Source organism: Myxine glutinosa, chromosome 1, assembly GCF_964187855.1.
Source record: "Myxine glutinosa chromosome 1, kmMyxGlut1.1, whole genome shotgun sequence".
NCBI lineage: Eukaryota > Metazoa > Chordata > Myxini > Myxiniformes > Myxinidae > Myxine > Myxine glutinosa.
In genome coordinates, this window is record NC_136261.1 from 127,903,942 (window position 1) to 127,927,107 (window position 23,166).

Here is a 23,166-nt window from a genome sequence, read left to right on the forward strand (position 1 = left end):
GGGTCCCCACCTCGTCAGAGAGGGGAGGAGTGAGCCAGCCCCACTCGACCAACCATGAACAAGGGGTTTGGCTTGAGAGTGCGGGGAGAGAACGTTTGGGGGAGGTTCGCAAAGGTTGAGGGGCGGGGCCTATATAACCCACGGCGGGGGTGTTCCCAGGAGAGAGATGCACTTTGAGTTGAGACAAGGAGGGACGAAAAAGAGCTGGGTCATCAGAGCAAGAGAGCGTAAGGAGGAGAGAACCCGTCACGCCAGACCCCCCCACCAGCGCATCGGCTCCACCAAGCAGCTCCGACCCTTGATCCCGCGCACACGACAGGCCCGGTGGCATCAGCGGCCGTCGAGGTCCAGCCCGACGTCCCGTGCGGGATCAAGCTCCAGCCAGCTCCGTGCCGCCCCCCCCCCCCCCCCTCCAGCCACACACCTCCTTCCAGCAATCCACTCTGCAATTCCCCGCATGAGTCAGTGTCTTTGTTTGTTCTGTCCTGGGAATAAGTTAAGTCTGTATAACTATAAGCTAGTATTTGCACTGTGTCACCTGCGTCTTATGTGTTGTAAATAAACCTTGATTGCTCCTTTTTGCTTGTGTAAATAATAAATCCCATTACTCGTCTGTACGTCTTCCCGTTTTATTCCTTTTCCTCTTTGCATTGCGTCGTTTTCGTCTTTTCCCTCATTGAGCAGCTGCGGTGCGATCCGGCCAACGTTTGGGCGGGATCGGGTTCTAATCGGGGAGTAACTGTTCGGACGCGGTAATACCAACCGCTCGGTAAAATAACATCTTTAAACCGCGATCTGTAACAATTGGTGTCTGGGAGTGAGATTCGGGGCCCGAACCAAATTTTTAAAACATCTAAAAAAAAAATTTGGTCAAAATTTGGAGCGGCCGAAATTTGTTTTGTTTTACAAAACCCGAATTTTGAAATCGCGCCATGGCTGGTCAAGGCGACGGGATGCCGGTGGGAGAGATAGAGGGGTTAGGAGTAACCCAGGATCAAATGGAGGGGAGCAATGAGGAGGCGGTTGAGGGAGTATCAGGCGCGCAAAATGGCGTCCTCGCGCTCGAGGTTGCGGGCGCGCAAAATTGCGCCTCGCACATTGCTACGACGGCCGCACCCGCTGCACAAGTGGGAGGGATGGCGCAAATGCAGGCCCTCATGGAGCAATTTATGGTACAAATGCAGGCGTCCCTCAACCTGCAGAAGGACGATATGAGGGCTAATAGTGAGCAAATGAGGGCTGATAGTGAGCGATTGGGTGAGCGATTGGAGGGCCAAATGGGGGTAATGAGGGACGAAGCGAGGGGTACCGGTGAGGGGTTAGACAAGAAATTTGGGAAGTTAGACAATAATTTTGAGGGGTTAGACAACGGGATAAAAGAGGTGAAACATGGGTTAACGGGGGTGGAAAATAGAATGGCTGCCCAGGAGAATCAGATAGAGGGGATGAAAAATGGGTTAAAGGGGCTAGAAAATAGGATGGAGGACAAATTGCGGGAGATAGGGGAGCAATCCACCCGAGAAATTAAACAAATGGGAGAGCAGATAGAGGAGGTAAAAATCGGGGTAGAAACCAAATTGGATGCTCAGAGGGATGAATTGGGACAGATGAGGGTGGCATCTACAAAGGAGATGGAGGAGATGAAAGAGGAGATACGACGAGGTGTAAGTGAGGAGGTTTCGGGGCTACGCGAGGAGGTAAAGCGAGGTGAGAAGCGTATGGAGAAAGAGGTGAGAAATAATACGGCAAAGTTACAAGGGGGAATAGAAGATCTGACGGAGGAGGTGGAACAGCTGACGGAGGGACAAAAAGAACTAGTGGAGCAGGTTCAAAAGAACACTGCGGTACTAGGAGGGTTAAAGGCGACACAAAAAGAAATTAAAAACGAATTAATAGCGACACAGAGGCAATGTCAGATGGTACGTGAGGAACTGACAATGAGGGTGGACGAGGTGACAGAGATAATGGAGACAAAGGACCGGCAGGTGAGGATGCACATAGAGACGGTCACGGTAGCCTTAGAGGACGAACTTGAGGAGACGCACCGAGAAATAAAAGAGGTTAAACAAAAATTAGAGGAAGTGGAAGAAGAGGTGAGTGAAATTAAGAAGGGACGGACAGAAACTAAAAGAGAAATCCAGGAGGAGGTGATGGAATATGTGCAAGGTCGGTGCTCAACTCATGATGTGATGCTCACTAACCAAATAAAGAGTTTGCAGGTGGCAAAGGAGGTGCGACGACGAGGTACGGAGGTGAGTGGCAATGTATATGATGTGAGGAAAGCTTCAGTCGGCTTGGGGATTGGTTTGGATCCGGGTGTTCGTGAAAGGCCGTTGGTGAAGTGTGCGACAGGTCTGGTGTGCGAAAAACGAGGTGTGCGAGAATGTCCGACCATGGGGTGTGTGAGGAAAAAGGGCACGCCAAGGAGTGAGTGTGCTGTCGAGAGTGAGTCGGTCGTAGCGCGTGTGCGAGGGGGTACATGGAAGCGCGGTGTGGTGAGTGCTATGGAGGACGTAACGGAAAAGTGTGCGCAAGAGTGTGCGCGAGAAAGGTGTGTAACGGACGGGTGCATGAGGAAAGAGTGTGCTGTCAAGAGTAAGGGTGAGTGCGCTGTCAAGAATGGAGGTGAAAGTAGTGAGAGTGACAAGGAGCGTGAGTTGGTTGTGACAGGTGAGCGAGGATGTACACCTGGAATGGAAGGATGCACACCTGGAATGGTAGAGCGTGTGTGGGAAAGCACACTTGAGTTGGTCGTGAGGCACGTGGTTGGGTGTGCGGGTGAGAGCACACCTGTGGTTGTCACAGAGGAGGTGACCGAGGAGGGGGCGCGAAGGTGTGTTGGTGAGGTGTGCGAGCGACGAATGTGTGCCAAGGTGTTCGGTGGTCAGGTGTGTGACCAAGGCTGGGAGTGGAATGAGTGTACCTGGGTGTGTAAGGAAAGGTACGAGGAGCATGGGAACAGCTGGATGTATGAGGAAGAAAGGGGTAGCGTATGCTTGTAACCATGCAGGTGAGGCATCGACGGTAACCGGGTTAGAGGTTAGAACGACTTATAGCCGAATCGGGCCCTCGGTGCGCGTCGGGCAGCTTCGCGTGCCGCGAGAACCAGCGGGGATCCGAGCCGCGGCGGGTTCGAAAGGACCGCCGTACGCGATCCACGCTGTGCCTCGCTTGGAACGGCCGCGTCCGGGCTCCACTAGGCGGAGCGGGCAGCCCGATAGGAAGGGTCGTCATGGCGACCACTTTTTGTTGAGACGTGCCGGCAGGTCGAGATCGGGCAATTGGATGGCTCCGCGCCGAGGTGGTGCGTGGGATCCCGGCCCGGGTAAGCCCCCGTCCCTGCCCCGAATGCGGGACGTATCCAGCCGCTGGCACAAAACGACCCGCGTTCATTGCTCGGCTGTACGAAGCCGGGCTGTAGACGTGAATTGGCGCACCGAGAGGATGTAATAAGTAGACGGGTGATGAGGATAGTGTTTTGGCCACGAAATTAGAAAAAAAGCAAAATTTGAGGATTGGTACGGTGATTGGCAGATGATTGGCAGAATTTTTGATTGGTTGGATTTAGGTGTGCCAAATTGATAGTAGGACCTCCCCGATGTGGTGGGATGGCAAATCCACCATCCCTCACAGAAGAGTGGGGGCAAATGCGCTATAGTTTATGGGGTGTATGGCAGTGAAAACTAGCCCGGGTGGGTTAGGTTATATTGTAGGGATCTAGCGAAGATGACATTAGGTAACGTTAAGATTAGTTAGTGACTGATACCTGTAGTGGGGACGCAGGTAGTTTAGTGTGGATGATAATGACGTGGGAGCGCAATAGTTTAAAGGGACGACTGGGAAGCGCAAGTTTCAGAGGGGAGTAGTTAGCTGAGATGATGCCGTGTGTTTGAAGATTGAACAGGTGTGATTGAACAGGTGTGATTGCACAGGTGTGCAACTGAACAGGTGAATGGAGCAGTGTATGAGGGAGTAGTGGTGATTGCGTGTTGTGTTGACCAAATGGTCCAGGAAGAGGAGGAGGGTGCAGGTGGCACCAGGTATGATTGCACAGGTGTGCAACGACAGGTGAATGGAGGACAGGTGTATGGAATAAATGGTATGGAGTATTGGAATGGATGGTCGTGGAGTGAGTATGGTGGAAATTGTGGAGTGGAGTGGATGGTGCGAAGGTGTGAATGGGGGAAGAGTGGACCCCCATCACGAGTACCCGGGGCGGGTAGTGTAAGTGTTAGGTAGAGGGTACAGGTAAATTGTGGTTGGATATTGGCATCTGTGGTGCGGGTGAAAGAATGGTCTTTGGATGGGTGCATTAGTGTTGTGGAAATGGCTGGGCGTGTAGCCTGTTAGTGTGTGTAGTTGGTTTGGGCACTCCACCACTGTGAGGATGTCGGCCAGGTGAGGCCGCAGGTGGGCTCTGGGAGCCGGTAGTTGTGGATGGGGCCCAAGGATCCGGAGGACGGACCCGGGTAGCCCAGTGCCAGAGGGCACCAAGGGGTGACAGAGCCAGGAGAGGGCCTTCCCCAGTTAGTTAGGTTAGGGTGAGGAGCTAGGTAAGCTCGGGTGGCAACTGCAGTGGTGGAGGTGTGGAGGTGGGTAGACCTGCTGGGAGAGCTACACGTCGCAGCCCAGAAATTGTGCGAGGGCACCGGGAGATGAATCGGGGGGAGTGAGACCCCAAATTGAGAAGCACCACAGTTTGGTCAATGGGAATTGGTTATTAGAACCCATAGTGTAAGTGGCCAATGGATTGGCAGGGAAAGACCCCGGGTAGTGTAAAGTGTGTTAATGTCATTTAGAAAGTAGTTAGGATGAAGTCTCCTCACACCATCTGCATCCACTCACCGAGGTGACAGGAACTCCACACCATGCCATGTTTTGATTATTTTTTATGATGCAGATGTTTGGAATGTGAGACGCATCATGACGTGGGTGTGACATTGTGCTTGATGTTCCATCTCTTCCTCCTTATGAGGATTGATGATGAATTTGGTGATGGCAAATTTTGAAGTAGAGGGATTGTGGAGACGAATTTGGTATAGGGGAAATAAGGGGAAGACGTGACGGTAGCGACGGATTGGTAATGTGTAGATTTTTGTACATATGGGGTAAGGGCAAGGGTAGTGTAGGTGACAGGGGGGTGACGTACGGTAGGGACGAGCTTTCTCACTTCGCCCTCCGTACGCATTTCGCCTTGCATTGCCTTATTGATGTGTACCCTTGTGACCTTACCCCTCGCTCATTTGTCTTTCCCCTTTTGTCTCCCACATGACCTGTGCGCCATTGGGTGCCGAGGGGAGCGTGCGTGGGTCGGCCATTGTGCGCCCGAAATTCCCAGAACCAGCTGTCTGCATCGATGCACCACATTATGGACCACATGTCTGTGGCCGAGCACCACCTATGGACCCCATGGGTTGGGGCATGGCCCCTCTGCTGGCACCGGCCATGAGGGCCCGAAATCTTGCTGGCGGACCTTGGCCACAGGGCACCGATGCCCCACAGGTGAACCACACGTAGTCGGCCCCTGTGGGCCATAAATAAAATAAAAACAGACACGTTAGGTGCATTCTTTTATTGCAAATAGGCCGCCAGCAAGGGAAGATGACAACACCAGGAAAATAATAATAACCAGCAGAGGGAGCCGAAGAGCAAGAGATCACCTGCAGGGTTAGGGGTTGTTGGTTTATTTTTATTGATGAACAATGGTAACTGCACCGATTGGTGCTTGAGGGTGCTTGTATTGGTGCGTTTTTGGGTGCTTTCATGGTGCGTCGATGCAGAGCAGACTGTCTCCCCCCCAGAAAGAACAATCACAGGTCCTGGATTAGTTTTGTAAATAAAAATAGCGTCATTGTAAATAATGCTTCCCACCGTCAGTGTATAGTTTGAAGACCATTCCGCAATTCGGTTAACTGTGGGCGTAAGTCTGTTAGGCAGGGTGCAATGGAGCAGCGGGACACATTTATTTATGTTTTAAAACTGTCGCACTCAGGGTCAGGTTAAAAGTAGAGGGAACTACACCTACGTGTCACACTAAATAAAAGTTGTAGGCCCGGGACGTGCCTAAGAGGAGGAGGGTGCAGTGTTGCGGGTATGAGAACTGTGTATTTTTTTTTATTGTGTGAATTGTTATTATTGTTTATTCTGCGCCCCCCTGCCTCCGGAGCTGTGTAAAGGTGAAAGGGCATCCCATAATTAGTCCACAAGCATACACGTCAGCCAAATAATAGAATACCTCTGTTTGATAGTTATCTCTTATTATGTGTTTTTAAAGTAAGGCTGTGTCTCCCATTAATTGAAATACTCCATTGCACCAGTGAAAGAGATAGATTCCCTTCATTCCCACTCCCAACACTTCCATTCCCCCCCTTTTCGTCAATTGCAATTCGCATTGCCAACTGCATGTTGGGCGGTTTTCCCTTCATCCGCCATTGACCACGAGGCAGGGTTGGGGAAGAAAGGCGGGTCCCCACCTCGTCAGAGAGGGGAGGAGTGAGCCAGCCCCACTCGACAACCATGAACAAGGGGTTTGGCTTGAGAGGGCGGGGAGAGAACGTTTGGGGGAGGTTCGCAAAGGTTGAGGGGCGGGGCCTATATAACCCACGGCGGGGGTGTTCCCAGGAGAGAGATGCACTTTGAGTTGAGACAAGGAGGGACGAAAAAGAGCTGGGTCATCAGAGCAAGAGCGCGTAAGGAGGAGAGAACCCGTCACGCCAGACCCCCCCACCAGCGCATCGGCTCCACCAAGCAGCTCCGGCCCTTGATCCCGCGCACACGACAGGCCCGGTGGCATCAGCGGCCGTCGAGGTCCATCCCGACGTCCCGTGCGGGATCAAGCTCCAGCCAGCTCCGTGCCCCCCCCCCCTCCAGCCACACACCTCCTTCCAGCAATCCACTCTGCAATTCCCCGCGTGAGTCAGTGTCTTTGTTTGTTCTGTCCTGGGAATAAGTTAAGTCTGTATAACTATAAGCTAGTATTTGCACTGTGTCACCTGCGTCTTATGTGTTGTAAATAAACCTTGATTGCTCCTTTTTGCTTGTGTAAATAATAAATCCCATTACTCGTCTGTACGTCTTCCCGTTTTATTCCTTTTCCTCTTTGCATTGCGTCGTTTTCGTCTTTTCCCTCATTGAGCAGCTGCGGTGCGATCCGGCCAACGTTTGGGCGGGATCGGGTTCTAATCGGGGAGTAACTGTTCGGACGCGGTAATACCAACCGCTCGGTAAAATAACATCTTTAAACCGCGATCTGTAACAATATATATATATATATATATATATATATATATATATATATATATATATATATATATATATATATATATATATATATAACCAGAACCAGAGATACAACCAGAACCAGAGAACACAAAGAACCAGAGATATATATAAGTTCAAAACACACCTGGTCACAATTGTGCCGCACTGACCGGGTCCTCAGTCGAGGTCCTCAGCATCATCCCGTTTCAGCCCTTCAACCTCGATACGGTCAGCTAAGGTGGGCCAGCAGGGGCACATACACATCCACATGCAGCAACTACACCTGGATGCGTACATACCCCCACCCCCAGCCAGTGTGAACGCAGACTACAACAGCAACACCTCCACATCCAGAATCCACAGCACCAAACAAACATGGTGGAACACTCAAACACCCACCTATATACCCTTCACCACTCACCAACAAAACACACCAGATCATTCATACACACACACATACACACAACACCAACCAACCACCTACCCTTACAACATACACCACTCAACATACAAAAACACACACACTCATGAATGCAAAAACACACATGATAAAAACAAACTCACCCACTCACTCACATACACAAAATAAGAAATAATAATAGCAACAAAAAAAACCACACAACCAACCACCTACCTTTACCAACATGCACCACTCATGCAAACATGCAAAACCACACCCACTCATGACCCACTCCTGCAACACACACACACACACACACACACACACACACACACACACACACACACACACACACACACACACACACACACACACACACACACACACACACACACCTCTATTCCATAACCTCAACCTCCACCGTTCGTTGTGCCTCCATAAACTTCCTCCATATCCAAAATGAGCCTTTCAAGGCAACCTGGGCCACCTTATCACACATCCTCCTTCTTTCTGTCCCACACACTCCAAGCCGAGCAAGAAATGCAGAAAAGGAATTGCCAATATACCCTCTACACCCCACCTCAAATGGCTGACACAAAACTCGCCAACCCTTCTCCCTGCACTCTGCCTCCAGCTCACTGTACTTTCCTCTCTTCCTCTCGTGCACCTCCTCAATGTTCTCTTCCCAAGGTACAGACAATTCCCCTAAGATGACCCGTCTTGTTGCACCTGACCAGATGCCAATGTCAGGCCGCAACCTTGTCACACAGATCTCCTCTGGGAATACCAATTGTGGCTTTACGTCTGCCACCACCTGCCAATCACAAGCATCTGACAGCCCTCTTGCTTTCCACCTCCTCCTCTTTCCACCTCTTACCACTTGGCCCTCCTTGACAAACCACGCCTCCCCCATTAGTCTCCTTCTCCACTCTTCTCTCTCTCGACCTCAGCACCTCTTGTTGCACCATCTGCACCACCACTGCCAGCACCTGATCATGTCGCCACCTGTATTGTCCTGCTGCCAATGCTACTGAACATGCACTCAGTGCATGCTGCACCGTTCCCACACCTCCACACAAATAACATCTCTCCTCCTGCAACAACCCCCACAATCTCAAGTTTACTGGTGAAAGAAGCACATCATATGTTGCCCGCAACAGGAAATTCAACAATATTGGCTCCATCCTCCAAATCTCTTGCCACATCAACATCCTCACCCCGCATACCTTCCCACCTAGTCCAAGCACCTTGCTGTGCCTGACCGACTGCTTTCACATCTCTCCCCTCCTCCTCCTTTCTTCTCACCTCACTCTCAACCATCTTCCTCCTCTCTTTCACACATGCCTTTCCCCATCGCTCACGCTTCAACCACCCCAAGCCGTGCTTCCCGTGCTGTGCCATCCCCATGACCTCCTCCTGTTGCAACCGCTCCTCCATCTCGTCCACCTCTGCTCTTGCATTCCACTTCCGACTTCCCTTCTTCTCTGGGAGAGCATTCTTTACCACTGCATCACTTGAATCCTGCAACATCATGAATTCCCGCACCCTCACCACCTTAAACTCCTCGGTTAATGTCAAGGGAAACTCGAGTTTTCCACCCTGACCATAAAAGGCAATGTTCATCAAACAGCGTGGCACTCCCAACCACCTCCTCACAAACCCACTCACCACAACCTCCATCCTCTCTACATGACCAATCGCAATATCATACATCATCAATGGCCACAATACTCGTGGCATCAATCCAAACTTCAAACACCATACCTTCAACTTACCTGGCAAACCACATCCATCAATCCTCTTCAAACCTCTCAAAAGCTTGTTTCTGACCACCTCCACTCTCCCCACATCATTCAACTCCACTGTATACCATCTTCCCAAACTCTTCACAGGGGCCTCCACCAATGATGGAACCACCTCCCCTTCCAGCTCAAACCTGTGCATGTTATCCACCACTCCTCGACTTTCTTGCTTTAAATCCCATTCTATATATATATATATATATATATATATATATATATATATATATATATATATATATATATATCTACGAGCTGAATGCACCCGGCGGTGCCCGGGTTCTTTTTGAATGAATTTAATCTCCTGTACATCGGTCTGACGCAAGCCCAGTATCAGTTAGTGCTCAACAATTCCTTGTTCTTTCTTCTGTCGGGCCCCGCGAGAGAGAATTTTGAAAGCATGTGTTGCAATCAGTCAGATATTCCTATTAAGTGCATAAGTTGAACTTCAAGATAATTTTGAAAGAAGATTTATTGCGAAATGGGCCCAGCCCGGCCGAGGCGGCCTCTACCGGCCTCGCCACCTAGCCTATAACCTTCCCGGGGCCCGTCCCGACATTTTTTGTTTCAGAGGTTTCCTCCTATCTTTCACCGTTCAGGAGATTAGTGCGTGCAGACAAACAAACCAAAACTTTCTTTTATATATATATATAATATATTGTTGTGGTTTTGGAATAAAGGTTAATTCCCCCTCGTAGGTAGACGCACCACAACATGAAGCATCGCGATAGTTCAGTTATTTCTTAGTGAATGTAAGCGTAGTCCTGTCCTGTGTTAGTTTTGCATTGAGCAGGTCCGTGCGTAGGGCGATTATTTTGGTGATAGCATGCCACGTGGCAGGCCTGAACAAGTCTACCGAGGCCGAAGGGAGGAGCTGCAGGAGGAGTGGCCGGTAAGGAACGAGCCGCCAATCAGGGCTCGAGGGGAGTGGCTAACCACGACGACCAGAGGCGGGGTTTGGAACATTCGAGAGACTCTGGGGCGGGGCCATATAACCCTGCTCCGAACCCCCCCACCTCAGTCAGTTCCCCGAGTTGAGTTGGCAGTTAAGTAAGATCAGAGGTCAGTGAGCGTCGTGTGCACGTCAGTCCGAGCCGGAGAGTATCGTGAGTTCAAGTGCTGAGTTACAGTTCCCTGCGAGACGAGTTCAAGCCCCTGTGAGACGAGTTCAAGCCCCTGTGAGAGTGAGTTGAGTTGAGCTTGAGCACGCACGAGAACGCACCGCCGAACGAGGGCGTTGCATTGCGGTGATCGAGATTGTGCACGAACTTTCCCCATGCCCTGCGCTGTATTAATCGGCGCTCGAGAGGACGACCCATGCCGGGCCACAGACGCGCGATCTCCTCCTGCCTGCCTTCGCCTGCATACGTGCCGTGAACATCTGAGAGCCATGCCAGGCGAGCTGCCCCGGAGCGACCGACGGCGAAGCGCACTTGGCACGCGAACTTCTTCTCTTCTTTTCCCCGTGTGAGTGAGTGGGCCCTGTAATGAAATTTTATCTAAGTTGAACCCAGGTGTTATGCTCTCTCTAACCACTGAGGCGTCTATAAGAACTCGGACGGCCATCGCTCCGGAACATTCCTGTGACATTTAATCCGTGACACGTAGACTCGAATGGTGCGTATATGTAGATGATCTAGGCTTGCTTGCATTGATTGATAATTGCTGAACTTCTCCTTGATTCCATAATCCTGATATATTGCATGATTGTATTTCTACAGGATGTTGTCAGAGATCGAATTGTCATTAAACCTACTATTAGGACAATGTTGTGGATCTGACTTTCATAACAGGCCCTTTGTCTGGGAAATAAGTTAACATTGTTAAGCATCTGCTCTGTGTCCCCCTTTCCTTCTGCGAATCATTGTACATTGTGTAAATAATAAAAAATCGTTATTCCTCTGATTTGACCGTTCCTGTCCCTTCCATCAATTGGCTTCGCATGGTACGAATAGAACCGCTCGAATCGGGTTCCATAAAAGTAACAGAACGAGTCACGTGATACGCATACCGTTCGGGCGTACTCGATTAAGCGTGGCTTGTGCGAGGTTCGGTCCCCGCTTTCGTGGCAGCGTGGGTTAAAGGTACGTGCGAAGTTGTCCCGATACCCTTTTTCACGCTTGCTCCGGAAGTGGCGATTCGGCCTCGCGGACCCGAAGACCCAGGGGGAAAAAAGGGGTTTAATCCCCCCATTGTAACGGGAACGGGCTTCGGGAGATCCGCAACAATATAATACACGAGCCGAATGCACCCGGCGTTGCCCGGGTTCTTTTTGAATGCATTTACTACTATAATTCAGCTTTTACTCACGGCCATAGAAGATCGACTACTATAATTCAGCTCAGCTTTTAATTGTGAAATGGGCCCAGCCCGGCCGAGGCGGCCTCGACCGGCCTTTCCACCTAGCCTATAACCTTCCCGGGGTCCGTCCCGACATTTTCTGTTCTTTTTGAATGAATTTACTACCATAATTCAGCTTTTACTCGCGGCCATAGAAGATTGACTACTATAATTCAGCTCAGCTTTTAATTGCGAAATGGGCCCAGCCCGGCCGAGGTGGCCTCGACGCAATCTGTGCAATCTGTATCGGATTGAACGATGTATTATGAAAGATGGCGGTTATGTTGAAGCCTAAAAATTGACCTGTATTGAGAAATAACGAAATTAATTTTGCTTCTATACACTCTTTATAGTTCATTTATGTCATGTGTATATCGAAAGTTTTTAAGGTTCAGTCAAAGTTGCACAAGGACTTTATAGACACCCAGTTTGTACTATAAAATCAGGCCAAATGTAAGAATGCAACTTACTCTTCCAAACTTCTTACCTGTTTGTTTCTACGTTCACTACTTTTACCCCCAACATTGTGCCATACAGGACAAAATGCCCAGTCTCATCGAATATTATGTTGGTAAAACGCGCTGCATCGACTTTGTCGATCTCCCTCTCTGTTGCTATGCGTCGTCCAAATTCCATATCGGGAAGTTGCTGCTTCATCTGTTGCAACTCGGTGAACATCTGGAAAGAAGTGGGACAGGCCAAAAAGTCATCACCAGGTGTATAACGGCATTTAAATAATTGTCAAACAACAAACTTAGGTTAGAATTAGTTGGTGACACAAGACGTTCCCAGCAATTAATATTGACAAAATCTGTCTCATCCTTATGCTACATCCCATTAGGTTGCAGTTGGCGACCATAGAGTGTATATATTTGGAACAAGTCTTCCATGAAATGGCAGGCCTGGCCTGTCATTCAATATGAAGTGGACAGAAATTCGTTTGTGTTGTCGGCAATAACTCTCCGTCTCTTTGTCAAAAGATACCACAAAATCTTGATCATCCACCAACTAATGTTGGCAAACGAGTCCCAAACTTAGTCTTTCTGAGGGATGCCCTGCCCACAAGGCACCAGAGTAACAGTTTATAAATGGCCCAAAAATAAAAGCCAGATAGGACAGACCAACGATACATGTGCTAGCTGTGCACGCACCATTATTTTGGATTGAGAATTAGAAGATGAAATAATGATCAAATTTTACATTTTAGATTGCTATGTTAAAAGAAACAAAGCAACAAATGCAACTTCAGCAACTTTGGCATCTCTTGCCTTTGCGGAAATCTCTTTGGCTGAGGAGCACAAAATGTCACACATTACTTGACAAATTATGGACAAGATGTGGCTTCCTCCACATAATCTACTGGGAAATTCACTTTGCTGCTTCGTGGTACATTTTTTTTTTTTTCATTCACAAATATGAAATGGAAAATAAATACAGTACATGATGAAGCGTTATCATTAATCTAGATTTATACTTTTTTTTTTTTAACTTTTGTTTGACTTGAGCTCGTTGTAGCCCAGTGCAAGCCATCACATGTTCCAAATATGTGAGGCCCAACGTCCATACATTAGGTTTATGCACCAATTTAACAACATTCAAAACACAAGTAGCAACAAGAAAAATAGCAATCAGAGATTGCAAACCCTCACCAAGATGTATTTTCAGTGGTTTTTAAGGCTTTTGTGTAAAAACAAATATGGCGGCCGAACCACGTGACCGATGACATCATTTTTTTTTTTTTCTCCACCAATTTATGCCTACATGACGCTCAGGAAATTTCATCTTGATCGGATGAAGTTTTGTACTTGTTGAATTATGACGTCATAATGGAGAGTTCTTTACAATGAGCCATTTCTCATTTTTTTCTATTCAGCGCTTTCGGAGATAGAGGTGCAACGCTTTTTGGTTTTTCCAATATGGCGGCCGAACCACGTGACCCATGAAGTCATAGTTATCATTAACAAAAATTCTACAGGTGGAGTTGCACCTATGGTGAAAATTTCCTGTCGATCGGACCAACGGTTGCAGAGAAAATCATATTTACTAGCCGAAACCCATGGAACATCCATGGAAGGGAGGATGTGGTGTATGGATAGAGTGTACCATTATGGATGGCATAGGGGATTTGCTTGTCTGAGTAAGAGTTAGGAAGAAAGATGAGAATGAAGAGTGCGTATATGAACAACGATCGCCGACACCGGCACAAATGCATGCTCTGGATTGTCCACTCAGACGGCTTGCTTTCGCTTTCGCCTGTCCAATCAGCGGACGGCTTGCTTCACCTTCACCCAGCAGACGCCAATACGATGGCGTCGTAAGATGGCGTCGTATCGGCAGTTAATCGGATGCTTTTGGGCCCCAACGTCGGCTAATTCAGATTTTTCGAGTATGGCTGTACGTGATAAACAAAGAGCGTGGTTCGTAGATCGTAAATCCATTAGTGCTGTGGGCATCGGGTCACTGGGTGCGGCGTAAAAGGGATAACAAAGTCGAGTCCTTACGCTATTATTATATAGATTCTGTGCGGACAAACAGACTCAAATGCAATACCCTCTCCTCATGCGAGGGTAATTATTGTGTCATAGCCAATCCCTTCACACCTTCAAAGATTCATCAAACACCCGAATGAGTTTTCCTGTGAGGAAGCGAAAGACGCGCACGCGTCGGTCGGCTGCGATCATGGCCATCCTGCGTCCATCTGGAGAGAAGGCCAGACCGGAAGGGTATGTTTTGTGCCGAGCAAACTCGTACAGATCTGTATCCGTTTTGTATTTCCACGATACGTTTCCAGGAAAGCGAAAGTCATGCAGAGGGCCAGTCCAGTACTCGAGCATGCCGGTCCTGTCCGCAGAAACAACAACCTGTGAAAATGGCAAAGCAACATCCAAACACTCCATTAGTAAACAAGATCCACTCCCAAATGCTGCACAAACAATCAACACTCGTATAAGCATCGCTTTACACAAAAATTATATTTTTCCCTCCCAGCGCAAGCACATTATTCCGTCAGGATGGTGCATAGCTAGCACCCCTGCTTTTAACTTGGCTAATCTGGGTTTGATTCCTCACCCAATCATAAATTATTGGATTGGTACGTCACAGGCAAATGTTGCCTTACTATTAGTCAGGTTTACTATGTTTTTTCGTTCAAAATTTTTGGAGATTAGCAAAACTATACATTTTTGGAATATTCAGAGCATGAGGAATCCAAAAATTAATGTTGGCATTTGCGTAGACACCTTTGCGAAAATGACACTCAGGACAGTGATAAGGATCTGTAAAAGCATATTCCTGAACGGTATAGACCTAGTAGATCCGGTGTATAGGACTTATAGTTCAATCTGATACTAACAAGGCTGCTTTCTTGCTTTATAAACCCATACCTATAACTTCAAAGGACTTGCAATATCATGTATTATGTAATACAGTTATATCACAAATATAAAGACAATGGTTTTCAATTACCTTTGTTTGTTGCTTTTCTAAAATCCTGAGCACTATTTTGAGGCCATTACTGGATTCCTTGACCCAGAAAACATAGGATTGGCATATTTAATTAAGTTTCTAGGTTGACTAGAAGCCAAGATAGAGCAAAATATGTATTTTATGGTGGCCATTTTGAAAATCCAAAATGGCGGCCATGCAGGTGTCTGTGCAAATGCCAACATTGATTTTCGGATTCTCCATGCTCTGATTCCAAAAATGTACAGGTTTGCTAATCTCCCAAAATTTTGAACGAAATTATATTTGTTAACATAGTGAACCTGACTATATGTGTGACGATCTTGCTTGGAAAGCATTAACTAGTGGATGTTAAAAGATCCCTGTATCTTTAGATAAAGATAACATGAATTTATCAGTGGCACTGGCAAAACTCCAAATTACTGCCCTAACTAGATGTAGATAAACGTCTGGCCTGTTTGGCCAGCCTGTTCGTGACAGACATGAGCCAAACATGCACACCCTACAAACCGACGAACCCATATTATGAATCAGACGCAAAGACTACGATGACGACATCGATAGACTAGTGCCAGCAAAGTAATGATCCATATTACTCATGAAAAATCACTCCAATGCAGTAAAACTTGGAGGTCAAAACTTGGATAACAAGTTTTGACAACACAGAAACAGCAGTGGTTTTGTCATCCAAGTTGCAAAACTCCAACTCATTAAAAAAGCAGTGAACAAAAGAAGAAAATCATCCTGCCACTGACTGTATTGCAAATCCACTTTTGTTCATCATGTCCATGCTCAATGAGTGCTGATGAGACAGCATAATGTGGTCCATAGCAAAGAGAAACCAACTATTATTTTTGACTTTTTGGTGGATATATTTTATTTTAAAGAAAATCCGAATGGTATGGACTTATTTTGTAGAGAATACAACAACAACAACATGCATTTTAAGGTCATTTTCCCTGCTAGAGCAGGGGTTAGCCTTGCGGTTCCCATGACAATCTTCTCCATTTTGCCCTATTTTCTGCATCTCTCCTTGTTAACCCCCTTGACCGCATTTCTTCTTCCACCATCTTTAGCCAAGTCTTTCTCGGTCTTCCCCGTCTTCTACTTCCTTCTACATTCATTTCCATCACTCTTCAAAACCAGTCACTTTCATCCTTCCTCAACACATGACCAAACCATCTCAACCTGTTCCTCTTCCCAGCATCAATCACAGGCTCTACTCACATCATCTTTCGCAATTCATCATTTGTCTTCCTCTCTCTCAACGATACTCCGCACATCCACCGAACCATTCGCATTTCCACCCTTTCCAGCCTTCGTTGCTGCTCTACATTCATGACCCATGTCTCGCTCCCATAAATCATAACACTTCTCACACATGCAGCATACACCTTTCCCTTCAGCTTCAACGACACTCCCCTCCTCATCAGCACGCCACTCAGTTCCCGAAACTTCTTCCATGCACATCTCACTCTAGCAACCGTTGCCGAGTCTGATCCACCTTCTCCATTCAGTAGATTCTCATTCATTCATTTTGTAGAGAATACGTTCTGAACAAATTGACACATATGCATCTTCAGCAGCAGGATGCTGGGGAGAGAGATGCTTTGAGGGGTCTGACACACGGTCTCAAGTAACTAACACACTCCTCAAATTCTATGCCAAGGAAGTTTCTGCAATGCAGAGAAAAGATGCTGCCCATCCCAAGAAATAAAAGGCTTGGCAATGAGAATCACCACCAAATTGCTAAGACTTTTACAGATTCTTTTTTTAAATACAAAGCCAAGGCTGATGGAAGAGCAAGGTGAAAGAGGATAAAAAAAGACAAAGTAGTAACATACATATACAAGGTCAGGGCTTGTGGAAGAGCTCGGTCAAGGCTTGTAGTGACATACATATACAAAGTCAAGCTGAGCAAGGTGTGAGGCAGGGGAACCAGCCCAGAGGGGAGAGCAGTACTCCATCAAGCTGCAGATGAAGGCCTTTTAGGTGGACCGGAGTTCAGGAGTGCCAAGGAAAGACTTTGCACGATGGAGGATGCCCATTCGGCGACTGGCTTTGGAGGCAAACTTAGAAGTATAGTTTACCGAAGAAATAGCATGACTGATAGTGAGGGCCAATGACTGAAGTTTTAGTGACTAAACTTCTTCAAGCGGAAGAAGATAGTAGATGGTAGAGTTCGCCAGACGGTCCTTTTTCAACAAGAACCGCGATCAGGTTGCAATCTTTGAGGAAATGAGAAGCGAGTACTTCAATCCTTTCATTGACCAATATAAACACAAGTTTTACATTTAATCAAAAACTACAAATTGCTGCTGAATGATGTCACTCCAACAGATTATTGTAACTGTGATTCAAAATGATGCAATGAAAGTATCAAATCGGCAATGTTCCTCCAAATCTTGAGTAATCTGGACACGTGCAAGCAAATTCAGCACAGCTAGGTCTTTTTCATACCCACCTTAAAAATTGGGTTGAAGCGGATAAGGGAAAGAGGATGTGAATGCACTTTGTCGAGTTTGTTGATGGGCTGGTTGGACCCCCGCCCGTCATACACAAAGATCTGACCACTTGTTTTTTCTGAGCAAGCCACAGCACAAATGGCCTCTCCAGGAGAGTATATCCACTCACAGCAGCCTGGGTGGTACCTGGTCCAACACAAGAAATGATGCACATTACCTGTGTGAGGTCTTTCAAATACATCATGACCATAAAAATAACCATACATTGCATAGATGTGTCCATGCAAGTCTGAGACAACTAATGACAGAGTATGCCCAAGCAATTCATGGGATATTCACAAGAAAAAAAAATACAAGGGCCTGGATCTCAAGTGTTTTCCAGACAATCTCAAATCTATTACCATCATTTAATTTGCGAAATAAATCAAATTAAAAATTAATCAAACATAACCTTTTGTTGATAATTGATAAGCGACAAACTCAGGGAACAGAACATGCTCTACTCTGCACCGATTGCAGGGCAATTCGGGCAAAAGATGCTATCCGCAAGCCAATCCCACGACATGCACCCGACCATGAGGAAAATCTGAGGAAACTTTGAAGAATGCACATAAAGCGAGGAGGATAGCACAGTGGAACATACACTCACCTCTAAGATGTCTAGCCTGGGTTTGAATCCTCACCCAACTATAAACTGTCATCCTGGTGTTTCACAGGCAGGGCGATTCATCAATGTGCGTGCCGGACGGACGTTAAGCTGGGTGCCCAATCTACCGGCATTAGTTGGTGGACGTTAAAGATCCCACGGTGTCCTTCACAAACAGTAGACAAGCTATCACCAGCATCATGAACAAATTCCAAAATTAATCCTGCGCTGACTTAGGGGCATTGCATCAGCAGCACAGCCACACAATCAGCCAATGATACTACCCTGCAGCCATGGGCTGCATACAAAAGAGGGAGAAGAAGCACCCACACAGACAATCTTCTCAGTGTATGGTGGGTTTTAACATCACAAGAATGACCACACTGTGGTCACAACATGGGACACAATATATATATATATATATATATATATTCCGCCTCCTCTGTCCACACAACTCCCTCATCCATCCATTGTGTTAATGCTATTATACAATTCATCTCCGAGGGTCTTCACTGTTTGGTTCAATATCAATGACTAATCTGATGGACAGCTGGCTCTGGTTTCAGGCAACGAGTGCACCCATTCTGAACAAGAGGGGCAGGAACGGTCATGTTATTATCCTCTGCAGGGTATATAGATTACAAGAGATCAGAGGTGTATTCAGTTACTGAGTTTCAGGCCTCGAAAACGTCAGAGGTGTATTCAGTTACTCAATTTCCACCCTCCCGCTCTCTGTAGTAATAAACCTTATATATATGTTCATAAAACCCTGTATGTGGTCATTCGAGGTACGGGACTTTGCCATTAAGAGTGAATGAATTGGCTTTAAAAATCCGGAAATGGGCCGATTTGGAAGCACACATTTCACGTATATATAGCACTGTTCAAAAATTACCTTGCGCTACTTTTTAGGGAAGCGCATACAGGTTTGAGTAAACCTTCCGAATAATTTAACACTCGACTTGAACAACGCCAATGGAAATCTGATGTAACAAAGCCAGACTGTGTATCAGCAGAGGCCTATACAGGCCTAAGGTGTTAGGCCCACCAGGAAACAAGATGGTGGCCAAATCATTTCGTTTCATTATGGTGAAATCACTATGGTGGGTGGAGTCAAGCGAAAGATGTGGGTGTGGTTCGGCAGCTGTCCGACCAATGGGTGCACATTTCAAAAATTGACCCACAACAATAACCCCAACAACTACAACAGCAACACGAAGCTCTTGGTGGACCTGCGCTAAGTCTGTACTTCAACAAGTCTATTTGTATTAGATAAGCACTATTATTGACGGCCAAGGACGATGAGCTACAAACATTGTATCAATTTTGTGCAACAATTTTTTACAATAATTATTTTATACTGTTCAAACAATGTATTTGAAACAGACATTTTTTACAACACAGCCAATTAAATAATCAACGGTCCTTCTCATCAATGCAAATAACAATAATAAATATAAATAAATAAAAAGTACCAGAATAGTTACCCCAGTTTAATCATGTTTATCATGTCAAAATTGACAACATCAAAGATCTTCATGGCTTTGTCATCACCGATGGAACAGAAGAGAGCACCCTCGGAGCTAGTAGCCACACCCTCAATTATACCTAGAAGAAACGGTAAAAAAGAAAATCGTCAAAATTGCTTTACCACCCCGTGCCACATAAACAGGTGTTCAACCACGTAATTAGGAAGCAGGTATGAACACTTTAACAGAACATTTTACCCAAATGGCTGCGGAAGTGTTTTACAAACTCCACTCCTTCATCTTCCTTCTTCTTCCAGAATTTCACGTGCCCATCTTGACTTGCTGTGATGATGAATTCTGTCCTAAAAGCACAAAACGCAAATGGCTTCACAATTATCCGTCATCATTGTTCCATACAGAGCGTCGGTACTGCCGAAGCAGTCTCTTGGCGAGGACCGTGCTGGTTGGTTTGTCATTACCTTCCCAGCAGCAGCAATTTGTTCAGGGTACCGGTGATAACTCACCCTCTTAATGAAAAACACCAATGGATCTTTAACACCCACCAATAACTAGTGCTGGCAGATGGGTCCTCCGGCTTAACGTCCTTCCGACGGACGGCCCACACATTGACGGTTCGCCCTGCCTGTAAAACACCGGGATGGCGGTCTATAACTGGGTCGGGATTAAAACTCGGGCTGGGCAGTTCAAAGATGAGTGTGGGCACCTCTAGACTATCATTCCAGTCCTGATGATTAATATGACTTTGAACGTTTAACAAACTTCCACCTGTGTCTCCACCTGGTCATAAACATGACTTCAGGTAGCATACGAGATCAGGGAGCCAAGGAGACATGGATATTTCATTGAGACTAATATAATGACAAAAAATTGCAAACATGATAAAAGGCAAAACCTAAGCGTACTGGAATTGGATAACATAGATACACAATTATTGAAGGAGAAACTGATGAACCAGCGCTGCAAACTGAGTAGTGAGTGCAGAGTGAAGGAAAAAGCTTGGAAAGCTTGAAGTGATCAAACAATTTGGTTAAGATTAATGGGACATGACAAAGGTGTGTTTTGGCTGTAGTGGTGAGTGAGGGACATCATACTTTGTAATCACAACGTGCGTGATGATGTCTCGGTGCATGTAACTGTGCTCATACATGGTGGCACTGGGAAGATTATCCAGGTACAGCGATTCGAACTGCAGAACTGAATGGTGGCGATATCACATCATTGGCACGTGACAGAACAGCATCAACGTATTTATGAATACAAATTGCAATTTAAAGCATTTTAAAGCAACAATCCGCAAGAAAAAACGGTTCGAAAGGCCGTTTGAGAGAACACCTCATTGCATCCACACACAGGGAACTTTGGTGGAGTAGGAGGACATTTGGACCATCATGCCTGTGCTGCACCAACTCCAGAAAACATTACCCAATACCCATCCACACACAAACTACCTACAAGTCCTGCCAATATCCCCATACCCTTCTATTGCCAATGTATCCAGGTACAGTGCATTCAGAAAGTATTCAGACCCCTTCACTTTTTTCACATTTTGTTATGTTGCAGCCGCCTTATGCTGAAATCGTTGAAATTCATTTTTTCCCTCATCAATCTTCACTCAATACCCCATAATGACAAAGAGAAAACAGGATTTTAGAAAGTTTTGCAAATTTATTAAACATAAAAAACTGAAATATCACATTTACATAAGTATTCAGACCCTTTGCTATGACACTTGAAATTTAGCTCAGGTGCCTCCCATTTCTCTTGATCATCTTTGAGATGTTTCTACACCTTGATTGGAGTCCACCTGTGGTAAATTCAATTGATTGGACATGATTTGGAAAGGCACACACCTGTCTATATGAGGTCTCACAGCTGACAATGCATATCAGAGCAAAAACCAAGCCATGAGGTCGAAGGAACTGCCTGCAGAGCTCAACGACAGGATTGTGTCCAGGCACAGATCTGGGGAAGCCTACAAAAAAATTTCTGCTGCATTTAAGGTTCCCAAGAGCACAGTGGCCTCCATAATTCTTAAATGGAAGAAGTTTGGAACAACAAGGACTCTTCCGAGAGCTGGCCGCCCGGCCAAACTGAGCAATCGGGGGAGACGGGCCTTGGTAAGAGAGGTGACCAAGAATCCGATGGTCACTCTGGCTCAGCTCCAGAGATCCTGTGTGGAGATGGGAGAAACTTCCAGAAGGACAACCATCACTGCAACACTCCACCGATCTGGGCTTTATGGCAGAGTGGCCAGACGGAAGCCTCTCCTCGGTGAAAGACACAGGAAAGCCCACAGAATCTTGTTTCTCACAGTCTGAGAGTCCTTTAGGTGCTTTTTTGCAAACTCCAAGCGGGCTTTCGTGTGTCTTTCACTGAGGAGAGGCTTCCGTCTGGCCACTCTGCCATAAAGCCCAGATCGGTGGAGTGTTGCAGTGATGGTTGTCCTTCTGGAAGTTTCTCCCATCTCCACACAGGATCTCTGGAGCTCAGCCAGAGTGACCATCGGGTTCTTGGTCACCTCTCTTACCAAGGCCCTTCTCCCCCGATTGCTCAGTTTGGCTGGGCGGCCAGCTCTAGGAAGAGTCCTGGTTGTTCCAAACTTCTTCCATTTAAGAATTATGGAGGCCACTGTGCTCTTGGGAACCTTCAATGCAGCAGAAATTTTTTTGTAGGCTTCCCCAGATCTGTGCCTGGACACAATCCTGTCTCTGAGCTCTGCAGGCAGTTCCTTCGACCTCATGGCTTGGTTTTTGCTCTGATATGCATTGTCAGCTGTGAGACCTTATAGAGACAGGTGTGTGCCTTTCCAAATCATGTCCAATCAATTGAATTTACCACAGGTGGACTCCAATCAAGGTGTAGAAACCTCTCAAAGATGATCAAGAGAAATGGGAGGCACCTGAGCTAAATTTCAAGTGTCATAGCAAAGGGTCTGAATACTTATGTAAATGTGATATTTCAGTTTTTGTCTTTTTAATAAATTTGCAAAACTTTCTAAAATCCTGTTTTCTCTTTGTCATTATGGGGTATTGAGTGTAGATTGATGAGGGAAAAAATGAATTTAAACGATTTCAGCATAAGGCTGCAACATAACAAAAAAAACCAAAAAAAACATGCATTTTAAGGCCATTTTCCCTGCTAGAGCGGGTGTTAGCCTTGCGGGCCCCATGACAATCTTCTCCATCTTGCCCTATTTTCTGCATCTCTCCTTGTTAACCCCCTTGCCCGCATTTCTTCTTCCACCATCTTGAGCCAAGTCTTTCTCGGTCTTCCCCGTCCTCTACTTCCTTCTACATTCATTTCC

The 23,166-nt window shown here is 46.6% G+C and overlaps 1 protein-coding gene across 2 annotated transcripts in view; it reads right to left on the minus strand.

Moving 5' to 3' along the window:
* Window positions 1–23,166, minus strand: part of PPWD1 (peptidylprolyl isomerase domain and WD repeat containing 1) — a 101,485-nt gene that overhangs the window by 68,479 nt on the left and 9,840 nt on the right. The window contains exons 2-7 of one of the 2 annotated variants that reach the window (XM_078777010.1): window positions 20,954–21,056; window positions 20,100–20,203; window positions 19,860–19,980; window positions 17,726–17,912; window positions 14,400–14,660; window positions 12,287–12,477 (exon numbers count right to left, since the gene is read on the minus strand). In XM_078777010.1, coding sequence (XP_078633136.1) covers window positions 12,287–12,477; window positions 14,400–14,660; window positions 17,726–17,912; window positions 19,860–19,980; window positions 20,100–20,203; window positions 20,954–21,056 — 967 coding nt within the window. The remainder of the gene's footprint in view (window positions 1–12,286; window positions 12,478–14,399; window positions 14,661–17,725; window positions 17,913–19,859; window positions 19,981–20,099; window positions 20,204–20,953; window positions 21,057–23,166) is intronic. The other variant, XM_078777014.1, reaches the window with a different exon arrangement.